Genomic DNA, 19,650 nt, shown 5'->3' on the forward strand with positions numbered 1-19,650 from the left:
GGACATAGCAAACATCTTTGGCCTGTGAATAATTAATGAAAATGAAATTCTCAGGCAGCACAAGGTGCTGCTTTCAGTTGATCCAAAACTCAGGTTCTGAATAAAGAAGTCTGACCCTCTCTGAGTGTACTGCACCAGCGGTATGGATGAAGCTGATGAGCTGACTCCATTCCTGTTTCAAAGAATGATGGGGATGGGGGGGGGGGGGGGGGGGGGGGGAGGTTTCTTCCATCTGGTTTGCACAAGTTATTTTTTTCCGCTGTTACTATTTTACTTATATTTTTTCGATATGATATATATATATGTATGTGTGTATGCATGGACATGCAGTGCATGTATGACTGCCTATGTGTATATTAGTGTGAAAATATCAAAGCAGGTCCATGAATCTCTCTGTTTCTCTACTTTATTGGTATATCCTGAAAATATAACTAGCTGTTAACAATTTATTTTACTGGTCTTATGATGTGCCCAAAAGGAACAGTACCATTTGCCCTCTGATTGTTTTCAAAGGCATCCTAGAGTCCAGAGAATCTTAAAACAAATTGATCTATAATTGCTAAGAATAATATGGTTCTCCCGGCACAGTCTGTAGAGCATGGAGGTGATACTGGGAAATAGGCAGGAGTGTGGAAATGCATGAGTCCACCAGCAGGACCGGTGTCTGCTCCTTTGTGTGCAGGGAAATGAGAGGAATACAGCCAAAGTCTCACAACATTACTTCCAGTGGGTTATGTGTATGTTTCTGACCAAACTGTTAGAAACCAACTCCATAAGGCTGGTATCAGGGCCCAATATCCTTCAGTGGTACCTGTGCTTATACACCAGCGCTGTGCAGCTCAATTGGCATTCACCAGAGAACAACAGGACTGGCAGGTTCACTACTGCTACCCTATTCTTCTCATAGATGTTGCAGGTAATATAATGTTTTCCATGGTGTCTCCAGGCCACCCATTCTGGTGTTTTCTGGTGAATTCCAGGCACACTGCAAGGTGCTGGGCTGTAAGCACAGGTCCTGCTTAAGGGGGTCATGTCCTCATTAAAGCCTCTGAGTATCCCACTGGAGGTTATTTTGTAGGCATCCAGCAGTGCTCCTAGTGTTCCTCCTCAAACAAAAGACTTGATCTAATACCTGTCCAGTTGTCACTTTAATTTGAATCAAAGCAGGTAAAACTGATTGATGATGCTTGTTGGTTTCTAATAGGACAGACCAATTTCCCTAAAGTTTAACAGAATTAGATTTCTACTGGGATGATCAACTGCTTCTTTATGTTTTTAACAGTGTATCATTCCTGCAGACACACTCCATTCATTAATGCTCGTTGTCAGTTCACTGGATTACTGTACTACAGATTCAATTTGATATGATATTGATGTAAAAGTATTTAGTTTTAGGTTATTTATTGGTTTCAGTGTGGTGGCATTTTACACCTAGCTTTCAACAAATTTTAAAAATAAGAGAAAATTAAGTAAAATCAATTATATTTTTAAAAAGTGTGGAAAACTCAAAAACAATGAAAAGGAAATAAAGATTTTAACTGTTTTTAAATCTGTGTTCTGATGCGCTGAATGGAGAAGAGGAAGGATTCAGTATTTACTTAAATACAGCTTTACAGGTTAAAGCAGTTCAGCAACAATGGTGGGTAAAAGTAAAAAGTGTCCTTCACAATTATAGAAATGGGCTCTTTTTGAGTTTTTCATATCCTATTGCTGGTGCAGTAATGTGTGCAGCTTATGGTTGGATGTGATGGAGTAGTTTAATAAGTAACACCGCCTTAAGAGTCTAATTTCTTAAGGAAGGACGTGATGAATGGGATTCTTTGCAGACTGGAGTACAATCTACAAAGAATCTCTAGTCTACAGTGGAAGTATGAGGAGATCTAAAAACTGAAATACTCGAGTACAGTGTAGTTTGAACATAAACACAGCGCACGAATGAACATGTGGTTTCACCACTGAGTGACAGACATTCAGGGAGTTGTGCCAGATAACGTCTGCACTGTAAAGCCATAACTTCTCTTGTCTTTATAATCCATCCCATGGATAATGCAGCAGACGTCAAAAGATGACAGAGTGGGCTCACTGTACTCTAGTTTAATTGCGCAGATTTACATCAAATATGCCTCAGCAGGAAATAACGTTTAGCAAATAGGTCTTATCACTCTTTTGCAGTAGTCTGTTTAATTAAAAACGCTGCGCCTCCACTCACCGGCTCCTAAAGAACTCGGGGGGCATTAAGACCCAGCAGAGGTACAACAGTGAACATCTGTCGCGGTCTCCTCTGTATGAATTGCGCTTGGGCTCCAGTCTGAAGACACACGGGCAGAGGCAGGCGGGCTGGTACAGCGCGGACGGACTGGAGTGCATTCGGGAGGCGAGCAGATGACGCTGGACCATGAGTGAAAGTGGAGCCTTACGCACTGAACCGCAGCGATAAGACAGCGCGCCGCAAAATGAAGACACCTATGGTAAAGGGTTTTGCCATGTAACCCCGCAGTCAAACTGTTTGTGCTCGCTTTTAAATCCAGCATTGTTCCGTCAAGTGCGCTATAATCGACATAACGCCGCTGTGGCGTACAGTGTCGGATCAAAAGATTAGGATCAGAACAATGGGCGTCCAGCTGTGCGCTCTGTTTGGCACTAAAGCTCCACTACAGCACAGCGCGCTGGATGCTTGATTTGTCTCCGTTTAATACGGATACACTGTAGAAAGTGAACAATATCCGTGTTGCTTTAATATTAACTGATAAGCATTAATTCTAAACTATTTTTTTAAAGAAATAAAGAAAAGAAAACAAATTGAAAGTGCCGTGAGCTGCTCATCCTGTTCATGTACGATTGGCATGAATTCACATAGGTGATTTATTTTTCTTTTTTATTAGAACTTTTACTTAAAAGCTGTTGGTGTCCTCTGAGGTGTGGCACCTACTGTAAATTACAGTACACATGTGCTCCTCAACGCACCTGATGATTAATATTAATGCATGCAAACTAAGTAAAGAAGATAATTAACAGCCTGACAGCGTCATAAACATTAGCTGTGCCCTTATCATAGTTCGATAAAAGCTGTTTTTAAGTTTTTGGTCGCACGTGACATGCATTACAGGAAGTTGGGCTTTTACTGACAAACCAGCGCCTGCTGCTGCCGCTCATCTTGCATGAAGTCCGTAGGTGCAGGTTAAACTCAGTCCGGTGGAACTCGGCTAATTTGCCCGCATCTGCTTGTGTCTTTGTGTCAGCGCCATGGGGTAGCCGTGCTTCTCGTGCTTCTCCTGTGCGCCAGCTTGTTCCTCGTGTACAACGGCAGCTTCAACGGCGCTTCCAGAGACGCCAACGACACGCGCATCAGGCAGCATGAACAGCTGCGGCGGCCCACCGAAGCCTCCGTCGGGGTCGCCAAGCCTCACCCCCCGATCCTCCAGGGATACAACAGCATCATCGACCATAAGGTAAACAGATGTGGCTGAGTGCGTGTCTCATAACGCAGAGAACGGGCGCGTGGTTCGCTTTAACACGTGGTGAATGCCCAGCAGAGTAGGCATCAAAGCTTTTGAAAGTTTTACTTTTCTCCAAACCCCTTTTTTCGGCACTGAATCTTTCCCAGCCTGAGCCGCACTCACGCAAATTTCCTCTTGTCCTGACGACCAGTAGCTGTCTTTAGAGAGAGAGAGAAAGAGAGAGAGAGAGAGCATCCTCTCTGTCATTTATCACAATTTTCTCCGGCGCTGCGTTGCGCCACATTCAATACCCACCTGTCGTTACTAATAACAGCTTAGGCTACAAATGAAATCCTCGACTGCATTCTTAAGCTCTAATTGATAAGCCCAGGAGACCCGCAGCTAGGTGAACTCTGACGTCATTGTGGGGTTGTATTGACTGCCATCTGTTTACCAAGCCAGGAGAAAACAATCAATGAGAGTACCGGGGAGCGAAGCCTCTGCAAGTAAAGCAGACCCATTCACCTTGTGAAGGCGTTTTCAGTAAGCGTGCAGGCACAGCGTACTACCATGCAGGCGGTTTGGCTGGTGGGCTCTCGCGACTGTCTGAAACAGCTGGATTTAAGAATGACAAATTTGGAGAAACGTTCTGGCCACAATCATTCATTCAGATGTGCAGGAGCAAAACACCAATATGATTTGTGGCTATTTGTAGTTGCTGTTTCTTTAAGTCTTCTTTAATTGCTTTGAGTTGCTGTTCTCATTTTGTATCCCTCTACTGTCATATGCCTTATTACTCTTATTACTTATTACTTCTTTTTTTTTAGCCGTGATTTCCTTTTTTTCTTTACTTCCCTCGCATTTTACATCGATCTGTGCTCATTTTGTGTCCATATAGGCTTTTTGCATCCCTTCACTAGTAGTCATTTTTTTATTGCTCTAGTGCAATTTAGGCTCCACTCATTATCATTTCACATCTCTCTGTAGTAGTCCTCTTTTTCAACTGAATTTTATCTTTTAGTCTCTTTTGCACTGCTTTACATTGATTTTTAGCTATTTTCTTTCACTTTTGAGTCATTTTGTGTCTCTTCTATCATTTTTGCATCCCTGAAATAGAATTTTACCTGTTTAATTGTTCTATGCCTCTTTGATATTTTTTGCATAATTGCCCATTTACTTCTGTCTAGACATTTAGTATCTATTCTTTTTCATTGTAATTCCCCTCATTGTTTTATGTGTCTCTGCAATCAGTTTGCATCTTGCTTTACTGATTCTCACTCTCTCTATAGACATTTTGCATCTATCTAAAGTAATTTTACCTATTTTTGTAGTCATTTTGTACCTCTGTTGTTATTTTGTTTCAGTAGTTATTTTTGCATTGGTCTATTGCCATTTTAAATATATTTGATGTCATTTTTAGTCTCTCAGCAGACAAGTTAAATCTTTTTGTTGTCACTTTGTGCATCTGTAGTCATTTTGTATCCTTTCCTTGTCATTCCACCTCTTTCTAGCAATTTTACATCTGCAGTCATTTTGCATCTGAGTGGTTGTTTAATCGAGTTTTAAACAAGAACAGTCACTTCTCTGCCCCCTGAGCTCTGCTGGGCTTGTGTCCAGACGGTGCATACAGTAATCCGTCAGTGGCAGGACTGAAGACACCATGAGTGACAGGCCAATTTGTGCTGCCATCTCTGTCTTAAAAAACAGTATCTGCTACCTGCTAGAAAACGAGCATTAAGTCATCAGATTATGTCATAGGCTGATTTACATATGAGTAATTGGACCTGCTCTTAGATGAGGCTGTGGCTGTACAAATGAGACAAATATGCAACGTGAGTATGTTCCAGCCACATCTGGGAGTCAACCCACTGTTCCTGAACATCAGAAAAAGTAGCCGGGTTGGTAAATGAACTTCTTTTAAATTAAACACCAGAGGATCTGAAGAGTCATTTAATCTTGTGACAAAGTAATCGAGGTCGGCAACAGATTGTAGAACTATTATTCACTAAAAGAAATCTCACCGGTGCAGAAACCAACAAGTGTGGAAACCTTTAATGCTGCCTGAAAAGTTCAGCTGGCAGTTTTCTCAGGAGACATGCTGCTTGTATTTCTTCGTGAGTTTTTCCTCCGAGTAGCTCTGCTCTACAGAAAATGCACGTTTGTCACCTTTTGGGTGTATTTACTTTACATGTCATCATGGTGATTTCCGATCTGTGTTTCTAGTCAGCCCATGTGTGGCAGGAATGAAGACAGCATGACTGACATGCTGATTTAGGCTTCCATTTCTCTCTATATATTTCTCAAGGGAAGGATGTATCGGCTGCTTTTAAAAACAAAAGGGTTTTAAGTAGAGATGGCACGATACCACTTTTTTATGTCCGATACCGATACCGATATCATAAATTTGGATATCTGCCGATACCGATATGAATCCGATATAGTGTTTTTTTAATCAACAAAACTGTTTTTTAAAATATCTTGCTCCATTTTGCAAGTCTGCAAGTTCATACTCAAGTTTAAAACAACAACTACACTAAAGCTATTCTGTTATACCTGTATACAAAAAAAATATTTCATAGTTCAGCAATACTGATCAATCTAATAAACTTAGACCTACACCATCCTCCCTATTCTGGTATTTTAAAGAGTACTTAGCGTAAATATTAAGCAACCTAACTAATAGGGTTCCAACTCCCAGCAACAACAAACATAAATAAATAAAAAATAAGGAACCACCCCTCACGCGCCACCTCATGATGCTTAATCGACGTAATCAACCTTAATTTGATGCAGTGTGAAAAAAAATGCACAGAAATCAATTATTTTTCAAGAAATATTAAATAGATTCAACATCTTTCTTCAACAAAATTGCAGACTGCACAGATGGTACCTTCCCAAAGTAAAAAGTACTATAGCTTACTAGGGTATATATATTAGACTTAATAGTCACTATATACAGTAATTGACTTCTATTCATTTTACATCAAATTAAAACTTTGGGTGTCAGATAATTATTTATTAAAAGCTCGACATTTTAAATGAGAATAAGAAAGAAAAGTATGTCTTTGTGCCCCCTTTTCCCTGTTCATGCCCTATCGGCCCCCCTGGCTAAACTTTGCTAGATCCGCCCCTGCACAGTTACCAGTGTCAGCTACATAGAAAAAGATCCTCGAGTAGAAAGTAACATTAAATACATTCTAACAATAGCTTATCAAGCTTAAACGTTCTGCTGTTGTTCAGCCGCTGGTTTCCTCTTTCTGGTGCAAAGTGGGCCAAAAACAAACAAGAGAGACTCACGACAGAAAAGCCGATCAGCTGATCATTTAAGCAGTTTCACGATTGAAGTAGCAGCCGGAGAGCGAGAGGCAGTCACTTGTTAAGCTTAACGTGGGAATGCTTTACAAACATTCAGAGATGGACTTACACACTTGCTTTACTTCTCTCGGGGATAACTTTGTCGGAGATGAAATGCCAGGTTGCTAGCGAAGCTCCAAATGCTATCCAGACCACCAACAGGTCCGGCATGCCACAGCTGCTCTATCACGTGATGCATACTGCTCCGACTGCTAACGTTCTGAGGTGAGTTACAGCGTGTTGCAAGTTTTGCGAGGTGCTTTCGTGATATTTAATGGATCGGATTACATTTTTTATTTTTCTCCGATATCCGATCCAGTAATTTAGGTCAGTATCGGACCGATACCGATACGTAATATCGGATCGGTCCATCTCTAGTTTTAAGTCATTATGTTTTAGGTTGTGTCAAATTAGTATTCCAAAGTTATATATATATTATCATATTTTAAATGTTTTTTTTTTATTAGATGTGATGAAATTTTTCTCAGTTGTCTAAAATTAAAGGTGTTATTTGGTTTTCTGGTTATGCTGTTAAAACTGAGCAGAACAGCAGTCAGATATTTGGCCAAATCCACACTTTCACCATATTATCCAAATGGCTTCAAAACAAAACAGGAAATTAACATTATGGCTGAATCTGTTAATAACACATGCAAATTTTATTTGTTTAATATGCAATCACTGTTATTCACACTTTTTCTGTGTCTGTGGTATCTCAACATGAGTTTTACACCTTAAATTTGTGGACACATTTAGTAAAAGGCTGTTTCTTTTCTTGTAGTTCATGTTTAGTATTTTGGATCTTTTCTTACCTTACAGTGACAGTAAAGCGCTGGCAGGAAATTTGTGACATGCAACAAAGATCCCAGTTAAAGAGTTTGAAGCTTGTAATTGGCTTCCAGGGTGGTTTATATACAGAGGGCCTTTTTGAGTCATTACTTCTTTAACAGTGGTTAAAAAACTTGGTTTTAGAGTTAAGGTGAGAAGACGATTTTGTAAAGAGAGGGATGTGTGGTTGCAGCCTTACAATACACCTCTCTATGCAGAAAGCTAATGCAGTATTTACCAATACTGCAAATGTGATAGTTGTCCATGTCCACTCTGGAGTCCAGACCACAATTTGCATGTAAGAAGTAGGTACATTTGTGCCCGACACTCCTATTCTGCTTTGGAGTCCAACCTTTAATTGTATTATATCTGTGAGATTTGTGCTAAATATGCTTCTTTCAAATATGGGAAAACTTTTAATGTTGTGAATTTGATTTAACTAGTGTGGGTTATGGACCTCGTTTAATAGAAAGCATTCAAATGCAGTTAGGGTTAGTATTTACCCAGAGGTGCAGTCGATGTGCCACTGGCTGTTTAGCTCTTTGACTCTGACTTGGAATTATTGTGCAGCTAGGTCACATAGATCTCTCCAAAGTCAAGCAGAGCAAAAGTAAATACGAAATGAGTCATTGCTGTCATATTTTCGGAAACCCAGGGCACGCAGCACCATCTTTTTTTTCTCACTGCCTCAAATGCCAATATTCAGTGACCATGCATGTTTTGATTTGATGAGGATTTGTCTGTAATGCGTCAGTAAGCCCAGCTAGGGATGAGAATTGATTTTCCTCGAGTGAACTGGAGCAGCCGAGCATCATAAGTAAACTACTAATTTATTTTTTCTCTTGGCAATAGATTTTTTTGACATTTTGGCAACAAGGGATATCAATTAGGGCCGGAGCACCACTGAACATCATTTATGCTGCTTGAAACCTGCTATTATGTCACCCGTCTTGTTCCTTTCACTGCAAACTCCAATCAATACTCTATGATCTGAATGCGCAGGCTACTATAGCGTGCAGCACGGTAAAGTCTTCAAAAACTTTCCGTGAACTTTTTATGTACCTGAAAACGTGGCTGAGGTTTTTCTGTGTGTATTAAAGTGTAAAAGTTGTTGGCCTTGTCTCAAATGTGTTCTCCTGCAGTGTTGAATGATCATTGTTTGGGGAGAAAAAAACATACTGAGTCGAACATTTGTCTTCCTCATCTTTGCTTGCTGACCTCGCCGCCATATTGATCTCTCCAAGATATCAGCTGGCTGGCACACGGGCGCAGTGTCAGTCAGCCTTTGACCGCTTCACTTTATCTTCCACCAGAGTATTAAACTCATGACAGCCCAGAAACCATTTGGAATCTTATATATCTTCTGCAGACACTTGGCCAAGATGCTAAAGCATTTGCCAGAGTCCTTAAAATGATTTTCTCTATGACTGTTTGAACCATCTTTGAAATAAATAGATGAATAAATAAATGCATGTATGCATTTGAAATCCATTAATTCTTTCATAGCCAGAAGTTTCAACACCACATGTTTGATTCAGTTCAGAGTGAAAGGTAATTTATTTTGAGCTACACAGCAGCATTGGTGGGCCTGGACTTGTGCTGTGAATGAGAGTGACCAGATAAGAAAGCAGAGAAAGAAACTTAGGGTGGAGATGAAAAGGGAAAGAAACTCTTGTAGAGTAAGGGCAAAGAGAATGAGAGAAAAGGACAAAACTGGGGAAGGGGAAGGACGAAGAGAATGATAAAAGAGAATATAGGAGCCAGGAAAGGTTCAGCCTGAGAGAATGAGACAAGAGAGTGAAGGAGGAGGCAGAAACTGACACAGAAGTGAAAGATGGAGTGAAATCCCTAAGGGTTTCCTTTCTTCTTGCACTATCCTGCTTTTTATTTTCTCAGTGAGAAGGTGGAGGAGGAGGAGGAGGACTGGAAACCACTCTTGTCTGTCTCTCAGTGGAGATAGGAGGACAAGAAAGCGTCTGTCTTCCTCTGATTGCCTTCCTGACACCAAAAAACATGCAAATTTTGTAAAAAGTGATATCCTGCATGTCAGGTGGAGTTAAGAAAGGGAGGCTAAGGTCCTTATATGTGGCTGGAGAGAAAGGAAACAGGTGGATTTTTCCTGTGATTAAAGGTCAAAACCAAGAGAAGCAGCCTGGTTGCTGAGTAGCTGATGTTCTCCAATATAAACTATTTGTTTCTTTCATCTACAGTTAAGTGACACCTCTCATTTCTTTGTATTTTGCTTGTATTACCTTGTATTTAAGTGGTCTTCAACAATAGTTCATTAGGCTTTCTGGAAGTCTCTTAATGTATCTTTGGACATTGGCTGCTTTTCCCCTCATTTTTAGTCCCAGCCTTGTACTTGACCATTTTTACATTAATGTTTTTGTTGATTTTTATGGCCACCTAATAATGACCATTCAACCTTTAAAAAAACACATAACTCCGACAATGAAGAAGTGATACATCTTCAGGAACTTGTTACTAGCAGCCTGTCACAATTTCTTTTAATGAATTTACTAAAAATGACAAAGATAACAGTCTGATGGGCATATAATAGTATTTGTGCACCAAAATGCTGCTTTGTAAAGGACTATGTGAAGTGCGTCCGTAAACTGCACAAGTAGAGGACAAAGGAAGAAGTGGCAGGCCTAAAAAACTATCTACAGTAGGCGAACCTGAGAGATGCATCTGACCCTGAAGCCTCTTCAGAAATTGTATCAGTGGAAGGACCATTAATAAGGAAGGGAAACGGGGTGAAAAGGCTAAGGTATGCCAAATTACACAAGAACTGGACTGTAATGTTATGTGCACATTGAGAATTTTAGCATCTCCTAGTGGTTAGCTTGGAGACTGCGGTCAAGTGAATTTTTATGTGGTTTGGCTTGTATTCCTATTGGATGTTTAGAGTCACATGAGTGGGGTAATGCAGGAAGCCATTTTAGTATTGGGATTTGCACAATGAGGCGTACCAGAAGTCTCCCTGTTTAATCCTTAAGCATCCACCTGTGTTATGCCATGGAGAAGCTTTGTTTGTAAGTTTGAATTGTGTTTCATCTTTATAAGTAGTGAGTGTTGTATATTTTATTGATTTTATGCATATTTGGAGAGATGTATATCTGTTCGCCATGTGAAGCAAATGCATAATTCTTTATTGAGCATATTTCTTTTTTGTATATTTTGTAGTTTCACAAGTTCTGGGAAATCACTGTAAGTTGTACGTTGATGAAGACAAACAAGTAAACAGCCCTCAACTTTACTTTCACGCCTGACTCATCATTCAACGCTTTCAGTGCTTACGGCATATGTTTAGCTATCTGTCACTTCGTGTACCAGAACCACGCACGCAGGGGACAGAATAGTGAAAAAACAGCATCACACCAGGGATAATACAGCAAGTCTGGATAGCAGAGACCGCTAACGCTCATTAGTCTTCCTGCCTTGTTTAGTTGTACCTTGCATGCCGAATAGTCATCATGGACAATAAGCCAGATACAGAAGATCAACAGAAGACTAGCTCTCCAAGAACATCTGTGAAGTCATATGTGACCAGATCCGTTGCTAGTTCTTCTAACAGCTCCTGCAAGTCTTCTGCCAGCCTAGCAGCTGCTAAAGCACGTGCAAGAGCTGAAGCAGTGCGTGCTCGCTCCACCTTTGTCAAAAAAGAAACTGAACTCATGGTGGAAAAAGCCCAGTTGAGAGTAGAAGAGGCACGCATGGAGGCTGCTCTGGCCACACTGAAGCAAGAGAAAGAAGTTGCAGCGGCTTTAGCTGAGGCGGAGGTTTTGGAATCAGCCGTAGCAGAACTCGGCTCTAAACAAGATCTCAGGGCAGCGGACATCATAGGAATTCCCCCTGACTCCACAGAAAAAAGAACAAATGATTATGTTGAGTGTCACTCAAGAATGCACTCTAGTCAGCTGTCGTTGCCCGGCCTTGAGTCCCATATCACCTCCAGTCGGCCACGCGATTTCTCTCATGCGCCACCACTCCAGGACAACGAACTGAATCCCATTCGTACAGCCATTGATGGACTGAGCTCCACTCCAGCTCGTGTCAAGAGTCATACTACCTTTGAAGAAAATGGTATGAAGCATCCATCTGCTCAGAATTACCCTGGGATTTATCCATGTAGTGTCACCCCCCTGCAGGAACCTCAACCACACACACATCCTCTTAGAATGCAAGCAGCGCAGCCCTCTGCTCTGAACCATACCGGCATTAATGACTTTGCTGTATACATGGCTCGCCGGGAACTTGTGACATCCGGGATGACAAAGTTTGATGATCGTCCAGAGAATTATTGGGGCTGGAAGTCTACCTTCATGAACATCATTGAAGGGCTAAAACTCACCTGCAATGAAGAGCTTGACCTTCTCACTAGATGGTTAGGTCCTCAATCATCTGAGCAAGTCAGGAGAATCAGAGCTGTTCATGTCAATGACCCCGCTGCAGGGCTCAGGATGGCGTGGATGCGACTTGAAGAGAACTACGGGTCTCCTGAAATAATTGAGAAAGCTCTGCTGGACAAACTGGAGAGATTTCCTAAGATCAGCAACAGGGACCCTCTCAACCTGAGAGAGCTTGGTGACTTGTTAAGGGAGTTGGGGTCAGCAAAGTTAGAAGGTTGTTTGCCTGGGCTCGCCTATCTGGATACCTCTCGCGGCATTAACCCAATAGTGGAGAAACTGCCGTATGGCCTTCAAGAAAAATGGATGACACAAGGCAGTGCGTACAAGCTGCAAAACCAAGGCCAGTTTCCACCATTCTCATTCTTCACTGACTTTGTCTGCAAAGAAGCCCGCACTCGTAATGATCCAAGTTTTGCATTTAGCTCATTTGGGATGACGACAGTGAAACCAGAAAACTCACCTAAAAGGTACACGCATTCCAGGAACCACGTCTCATCCAGCAAAACAGAGATTACATCAACATCTGCCATCAAGCCCACAGAGTCAGCTAGCAGTAAGTTGGATGTGGACAGACAGTGTCCGATTCACAAAAAACCCCACCCTCTCAAGCGGTGTAGGGGCTTCCGAGCTAAGACACTGGATGAACGCAAAACGTTCCTGCGAGATAGTGGAGTTTGTTTCAGATGCTGCTCCTCAACTGAACACGTTGCTAAAGACTGCAAAACAATTATTCACTGTAAAGAGTGTAACAGTGACAAGCACGTCACAGCACTTCATCCAGGACCAGCTCCATGGGCTGTCAAAGACCCTGAGGATGAGCATGGCGGGGAGGAAGATGAAGCGGCTTCTCCTGACATAATCTCCAAATGCACAGAAGTGTGTGGAATTGCCAATAACTCCCGCTCTTGCTCTAAAATCTGTCTCATAAAAGTGCATCCTAGAGGACAACCAGAAAGATCTATAAAAGTCTATGCCGTACTTGATGACCAGAGCAATAGGTCTCTTGCTCGGTCCAAATTCTTCGACCTGTTTGGCCTCAAGGGTAGCGATTCTCCCTACACGCTGCGCACATGTGCGGGAGTCACTGAGTTATCTGGCCGAAGAGGAGTTGGATTTGTTGCTCAGCCATTGGATGGACGTCTCAGCATTCCTCTTCCCACACTTATTGAGTGTAGCCATATCCCAGATGATAGATCGGAGATACCTACTCCTGATGTAGTCAAACACCACCCACACCTAAAGTCTATCACTCATCTCATCCCTGAACTTGATCCAAATGCGCAAATTCTCCTTCTGCTGGGTCGGGATGTGTTACAAGTCCATAAAGTGAGAGACCAACGCAACGGGCCCAATAATGCACCCTATGCCCAAAGACTGGACCTTGGCTGGGTCGTAGTTGGAGACGTCTGTTTGGGTGCAGCTCACAAGCCGAAAGCAGTTAATGTCTACCGGACTAACGTTCTGGAGAATGGGCGTCACTCTCATTTCAGTCCATGTCCCAACCACCTAGTTGTGAAAGAGAAGCTTACAACAAGGACAGGCATAAGACCTCTCAACTCTCAAACCCTGTCACACTTTCATCCTCTGGACAGCCTGTTTCAGAACTCTGATGATCATTTACTTGGCAACAAAATCTTCGAAAGAACAGAGAATGACAATGAAGTTGCCCCATCTATTGAGGACAAACGGTTCATTCAGTTGATGAATAATGAGATGTTCATAGATGATGCTAACAGTTGGGTAGCTCCCCTTCCCTTTCGCATGCCAAGACCACGGCTGCCTAACAACAGAGGACAAGCTCTGACTCGTTTCACCAGTCTCTGCAAAACTCTAGAAAGGAAACCTGAGATGAGGAGACATTTTCTGGCTTTCATGCAGAATATCTTTGATCGAGATCATGCTGAACCAGCTCCAGCACTCAACGATGGAGATGAATGCTGGTACCTTCCCAGTTTTGGCGTCTATCATCCACGCAAGCCTGGCCAGATCCGAGTTGTGTTTGATTCAAGCGCTCCTTATCTTGGCATCTCCTTGAACGATGTGCTGTTGACAGGGCCAGACTTAAATAACACTCTGCTGGGAGTCCTAATGCGGTTTAGGCATGAACAGGTAGCCATCACAGCAGATATTGAGCAGATGTTTCACAGCTTTGTTGTCAGGGAAGACCACAGGAACTTCCTCAGATTTCTGTGGTTTAAAGACAATGACATCACGAAGGAAGTTGTGGAATATCGTATGAGAGTCCATGTGTTTGGCAACCGCCCCTCTCCAGCTGTGGCTACTTATGGGCTTCGGAGAGCAGCTTTACATGGAGAGGGCGAGTTTGGGGAGGGGGCAAAGGAGTTCATACACAGGAACTTCTACGTTGATGATGCACTCAAGTCACTGCCATCTGCAACAGCAGCTATCAGTCTTCTCAAGGCAGCCCAAGGCATGCTTGCCATCTCCAACTTGAGACTTCATAAAATAGCATCCAATTGCCTAACTGTCATGCAGGCTTTCCCATCAACAGATCATGCAAAAGACTTGAAAAATCTCGACCTGGACAAAGATTCACCTCCTTTGCAGAGAAGTCTTGGATTAAGCTGGGACCTTGTGAATGACACTTTTACATTCCGTGTTGCCAAGAGCGAGAAGCCATTCACCCGAAGAGGAGTTCTTGCAACTATCAATAGTTTGTTTGATCCACTTGGTCTCGTAGCTCCCGTTACTATTCATGGAAAGCTCTTGTTGCGGCAGCTCACTCGTGACAGTAGTGACTGGGATGCTCCCCTCCCGTCTGAAAAGGCAACAGAGTGGATTACCTGGAGGGATTCACTGCAGGATTTGGAACAGTTTGCAATCTCCCGAGCCTACATTGCTACGTCCCTGTCCACTGCACAACGTACAGAGATCCATATCTTCTCGGATGCTTCCACCAAAGCCATTGCGGCTGTGGCATATCTCAAAGTGGAAGATGTGGAAGGTAAATGTCATGTAGGTTTCATAATGGGGAAAGCCAAGTTAGCCCCCCTACCATTCCACACTATTCCCAGGCTGGAATTAGGTGCTGCTGTTCTGGCAGTGGAAATTGCTGAGCTGCTTGTGAAAGAGCTGGACGTTAGTCTTGATAGTCTGAAGTTCTATACTGACAGCAAGGTGGTGCTGGGGTATATTTACAATGAAAGCAGGAGATTTTATGTGTATGTCAGCAACAGAGTGGAACGGATAAGGAAGTTCTCATGCCCTGAACAATGGCAATATGTCCACACTGATGAAAACCCTGCAGATGTTGCCACCAGGTCAGTGCATCCAGCTCGTCTCTTAAGCACCAACTGGCTTACAGGTCCACGTTTTCTGAGACGTTCTGGGGACATAGACTCAGGTAAAGAAACATCCTATGACCTCATTGATCCAGACTCTGATACAGAGGTCAGAAGCCACATTACTACTGTTGCAAACCCCCATAGGAGTATGGGGTCGCATCGATTTGAAAGATTTTCCATGTGGCAACCCCTTGTCAGAGCTGTGGCCTCCCTAATCCACATCGTCCAATCCTTCAGGTCTGAGAAGGATAGCAATGGGCAAGACTGCAAAGGTTGGCATCACTGTTTGAAGCCACACAAAATGGATACACTGTCGCAAGCAAGGCATACCATTATTGGATGTGTACAAAAGGAGACATACCAAGTGGAAGTGTCTTGTTTGGAGAAAGGCGAAGTAATTCCCAAAAGCAGTCCTCTGAGGAAGCTCAGCCCAATTCTTGATGATAGCAAACTTTTAAGAGTTGGTGGGCGGCTCCAGCATGCTTCAATCGAGACACATGAAAAGCATCCTCTCATCATTCCTGGCCGCAGCCACATAGCTACTCTACTTGTAAACTACTACCATGAGCGGGTTCACCATCAAGGCAGAGTTTTTACTGAGGGAGCTATCCGCACGGCTGGCATCTGGATTGTAGGGGCAAAGAAATGTATCTCCAGAAACCTGCACAAGTGTGTTACATGCAACAGACTTCGTGGTAGACCCGCAGAGCAAAAGATGGCAAATCTTCCACCTGATCGTCTTAGCACTGAACCTCCATTTACAAATGTGGGCCTGGATGTATTCGGTCCCTGGAATGTCTCCACCCGTCGCACCCGAGGTGGTGCCGCAAACTCTAAAAGGTGGGCAGTACTCTTCACGTGTTTAAGTGTTCGTGCTGTACATATCGAGCTCATAGAGTCAATGGACACATCGAGCTTCATTAATGCTCTACGGCGGTTCTTTGCTATGCGTGGTCCTGTGAAGATGATCCGCTCTGACTGTGGCACAAACTTTAAGGGGGCTTGCAGAGAACTTCAAATTCTCCTACGGGATGAAACCGATATCTCAAGGTACCTCAGTGAGGAAGGATGCACATGGCTGTTCAACCCACCTCATTCTTCCCATATGGGAGGAGTATGGGAAAGAATGATTGGGGTTTCGAGACGGATTCTTGACTCTATGCTTTCTCAGATCAGTCCCTCGCATCTCACTCATGAAGTGCTTTCGACCCTTATGGCTGAGGTAGGAGCGATAATAAATGCAAGGCCTCTTGCTCCCATCTCAAGTGATCCAGATTCACCGTTTCTTCTGACTCCAGCAATGATCTTGACACAGAAGGTCTGCACCCCTCTTGCTCCTCCAGGATCATTTGAAGCTACAGATATGTATCGTCAGCAGTGGAAACGTGTTCAGCACTTGGCTAATACATTTTGGGAGAGATGGAGGCGAGAATATCTCTCTACTCTTCAAAATCGAAGCAAGTGGCAAAATAGTCAGCCCAATGTCAAGGAAGGGGACTTGGTGTTGCTCAAAGACCCTCAGGTAAAAAGAAATCAGTGGCCAATGGCTCTTGTCACCAAGGCTTACCCAGACAGCGATGGAAAGGTCAGGAAACTCGAACTGAGGGTCACGAAAGGAGGTACCATTAAGACCTTCTTTAGACCAGTAACCGAAGTAGTGGTACTTTTGTCTATCTGATTATCTACCATGGACAGTCAATGTGTTATTTTCTTTAGCTGATTGAACTGCTAAGAAATTGATAGTGGTATTGTGTTCAATACCAGGCGGGGAGTGTAATGTTATGTGCACATTGAGAATTTTAGCATCTCCTAGTGGTTAGCTTGGAGACTGCGGTCAAGTGAATTTTTATGTGGTTTGGCTTGTATTCCTATTGGATGTTTAGAGTCACATGAGTGGGGTAATGCAGGAAGCCATTTTAGTATTGGGATTTGCACAATGAGGCGTACCAGAAGTCTCCCTGTTTAATCCTTAAGCATCCACCTGTGTTATGCCATGGAGAAGCTTTGTTTGTAAGTTTGAATTGTGTTTCATCTTTATAAGTAGTGAGTGTTGTATATTTTATTGATTTTATGCATATTTGGAGAGATGTATATCTGTTCGCCATGTGAAGCAAATGCATAATTCTTTATTGAGCATATTTCTTTTTTGTATTTTTTGTAGTTTCACAAGTTCTGGGAAATCACTGTAAGTTGTACGTTGATGAAGACAAACAAGTAAACAGCCCTCAACTTTACTTTCACGCCTGACTCATCATTCAACGCTTTCAGTGCTTACGGCATATGTTTAGCTATCTGTCACTTCGTGTACCAGAACCACGCACGCAGGGGACAGAATATGGACTGAAAATCAGGTCTCACCAAATTGGATGTTTTTGGTTTAAATCTTTGTCAGTATGTACAGACGAGGTCAGAATTGAGGTACAACACTCAGTGTCTATACTCATCTGTAAAACGTGTCACATTATAGGGCTGCCGTTCAACCAGTGGTGTTGGGGATCTTATCAAAATTGATGGAAATATGACTGCAGAAAAGTGCCATCAGATTTTGATCCACCGTAATAAAATGATTGGCAATAGCTTAATGTTTTAAAATTTCAATGAAACACACTGCCAATGCAACCATGCCTGGACAGAAAAACCCACAGTGGAGCGGTAGCGGTATGAAAAGAGAAAAAAAAAAAAGAACGTTTGGACTCTGCTAGCATAATTGACAGGTTTTTGACAGGGCTTCCACACAAACGCATAGCAGGATATGAAGCATCGCCAAATATGTTTCCAAAACAACTTCCTTCCTAGAAAATATGGTGAAGCATATCTTCCCTTTGGCTTCACCTGCACAAGTGCCAAGGTAGGTTTCCCCTGCAGAATTGGTTTTCCCTGCGTCGGGAGCACACACTGGGCTCTCCAAATCACGGACAAACAGTATCCCACATTCTTGATTTTTAGGCCCAAACATTTTTCTTTTAAAACAAAGGGGGGCCTAGCAAAAAAAAGTTTGGGAATCACTGCATTAAACTACATGTTTAATATTTGGATGAAGATCATGGTTTGGGTTAAAACCATTTTCAGGATTAAATACATTAAAATGTTTCACTCTCAAGGTTTCTCCGGTGCCGAGCTTCAATCCATCAAAAGATGATGGCACCAGCAAGCATTTTATATCCACTTGCTCAAGGGCTATTATATTATGTAATAGCAGCTTACACAGATGACCTATTGAGTGAACTTGTTAGAGAAGCAGAATCTCTCATTTCCCCATATTTGTTGCCTGCCAGCATTTTTCTGAAATCAAGGTAAATTCCCCCAAATGATCTTTATTTAAAAAAAGTTCAACCTTGACTTCTTCAACAGGAATTTTAGCAAATGAAAAAGGTAATTTTTCATTCAGTGTGAAATTCAATGGAGTCAATATTAAAGTTGAGAAAATGCTTAGCAAAGTGGCATTCATGAGGCCCGGTCTCCTCTATAATGATTTAAAACTATTCTGTCAATCAAGCTTGCTGGGGAGCATCACGCATTTGCGCCCCGGGGTCTCTAAGCTGATGATCTGGACATGTCAATAGCTGATGTTAGGTTGGAGGTTGTGCTTGTTGCAGTTAATGTAACCTCCACCTGCTCACGTCTCAGCTCTGACTTACTATACCGCTTTTTTTTTTTTAAATTGATGTTATTCATCGCCACCTTCACCATCCTGACAACATGTTGAAGTGCAAATCAGTGTTCTGCTTAAGACAAAGAAAAGTAGTGTTTTGATGACATTTTAAACCTATAATTTAATGTCATTTCATCGCATGCTTTCTGCCTCTCCTATTTACACACTCAGCAGTTTTGGTGTCCTGACCACAGACTGTACATAAAAGATGTATGTACCCACCTTGATGTGAGAATTTATTTTTGAAATTTGCATTTTGGATTTCCACCTTTTAGCATTTTGAACATTGTTGGGAGCCAGCCTTAAGAGGTAACTGGAAAAATTGTAGATTTTTAGTACTTTTGTGGTGGCTTTTTTTAAGCCCCAGAGGTTCTTACTTAATTGGAAGTTCATCAGTTTTATAAGTCATAAACCAGTGTGTTGCCTTATGGTGGTCTGTGATGAAATTCAAATAATTGGGCAAATTAATGAGGATCCACGTTCATTAAAATTTATCCAAAAGCTATCACTGACTTTCACTAACGACATAAATGTCACCGCTTATGTGGCAATATGTGATTGCTCCTCAGGGAATCATAATAGCTCACCAAATCTTTTAATATTAGTATTTTTCTTTTATTTGTGCCGCCCTCAGAGCCGCAGCTCCAGTATGGCCAAAAAAA

The 19,650-nt window shown here is 42.3% G+C and overlaps 2 protein-coding genes and 1 long non-coding RNA gene across 4 annotated transcripts in view; 2 read left to right on the forward strand and 1 right to left on the reverse strand.

Moving 5' to 3' along the window:
* LOC113010551 (uncharacterized) overlaps positions 1 to 19,650 on the reverse strand; it is a 31,218-nt gene that overhangs the window by 6,728 nt on the left and 4,840 nt on the right. The gene's annotated exons all lie outside the window — the stretch shown is intronic.
* st6galnac5a (ST6 (alpha-N-acetyl-neuraminyl-2,3-beta-galactosyl-1,3)-N-acetylgalactosaminide alpha-2,6-sialyltransferase 5a) overlaps positions 1,546 to 19,650 on the forward strand; it is a 69,734-nt gene continuing 51,629 nt past the window's right edge. Inside the window, exons 1-2 of the mRNA XM_026149654.1 lie at positions 1,546 to 2,468; positions 3,240 to 3,449. Coding sequence (XP_026005439.1) covers positions 2,454 to 2,468; positions 3,240 to 3,449 — 225 coding nt within the window. The 5' untranslated portion in view covers positions 1,546 to 2,453. The remainder of the gene's footprint in view (positions 2,469 to 3,239; positions 3,450 to 19,650) is intronic.
* On the forward strand, positions 9,528 to 17,672 carry LOC113010547 (uncharacterized). Of its 2 annotated transcripts, none has more exons than XR_003270365.1 (2): positions 9,528 to 17,346; positions 17,498 to 17,672. XR_003270365.1 is itself a non-coding variant. In XM_026149651.1 (2 exons), exon 2 carries the CDS (start codon positions 11,096 to 11,098, stop codon positions 17,012 to 17,014), a length of 5,919 nt encoding a protein of 1,972 aa, XP_026005436.1. In that variant the 5' UTR covers positions 9,528 to 10,654; positions 10,806 to 11,095; the 3' UTR covers positions 17,015 to 17,672. The 2 variants fall into 2 exon arrangements, 1 of the variants encoding a protein (XP_026005436.1); XM_026149651.1 differs by having other exon boundaries at positions 9,528 to 10,654; positions 10,806 to 17,672.

The sequence above is a fragment of the Astatotilapia calliptera genome, chromosome 18, assembly GCF_900246225.1.
Source record: "Astatotilapia calliptera chromosome 18, fAstCal1.2, whole genome shotgun sequence".
NCBI lineage: Eukaryota > Metazoa > Chordata > Actinopteri > Cichliformes > Cichlidae > Astatotilapia > Astatotilapia calliptera.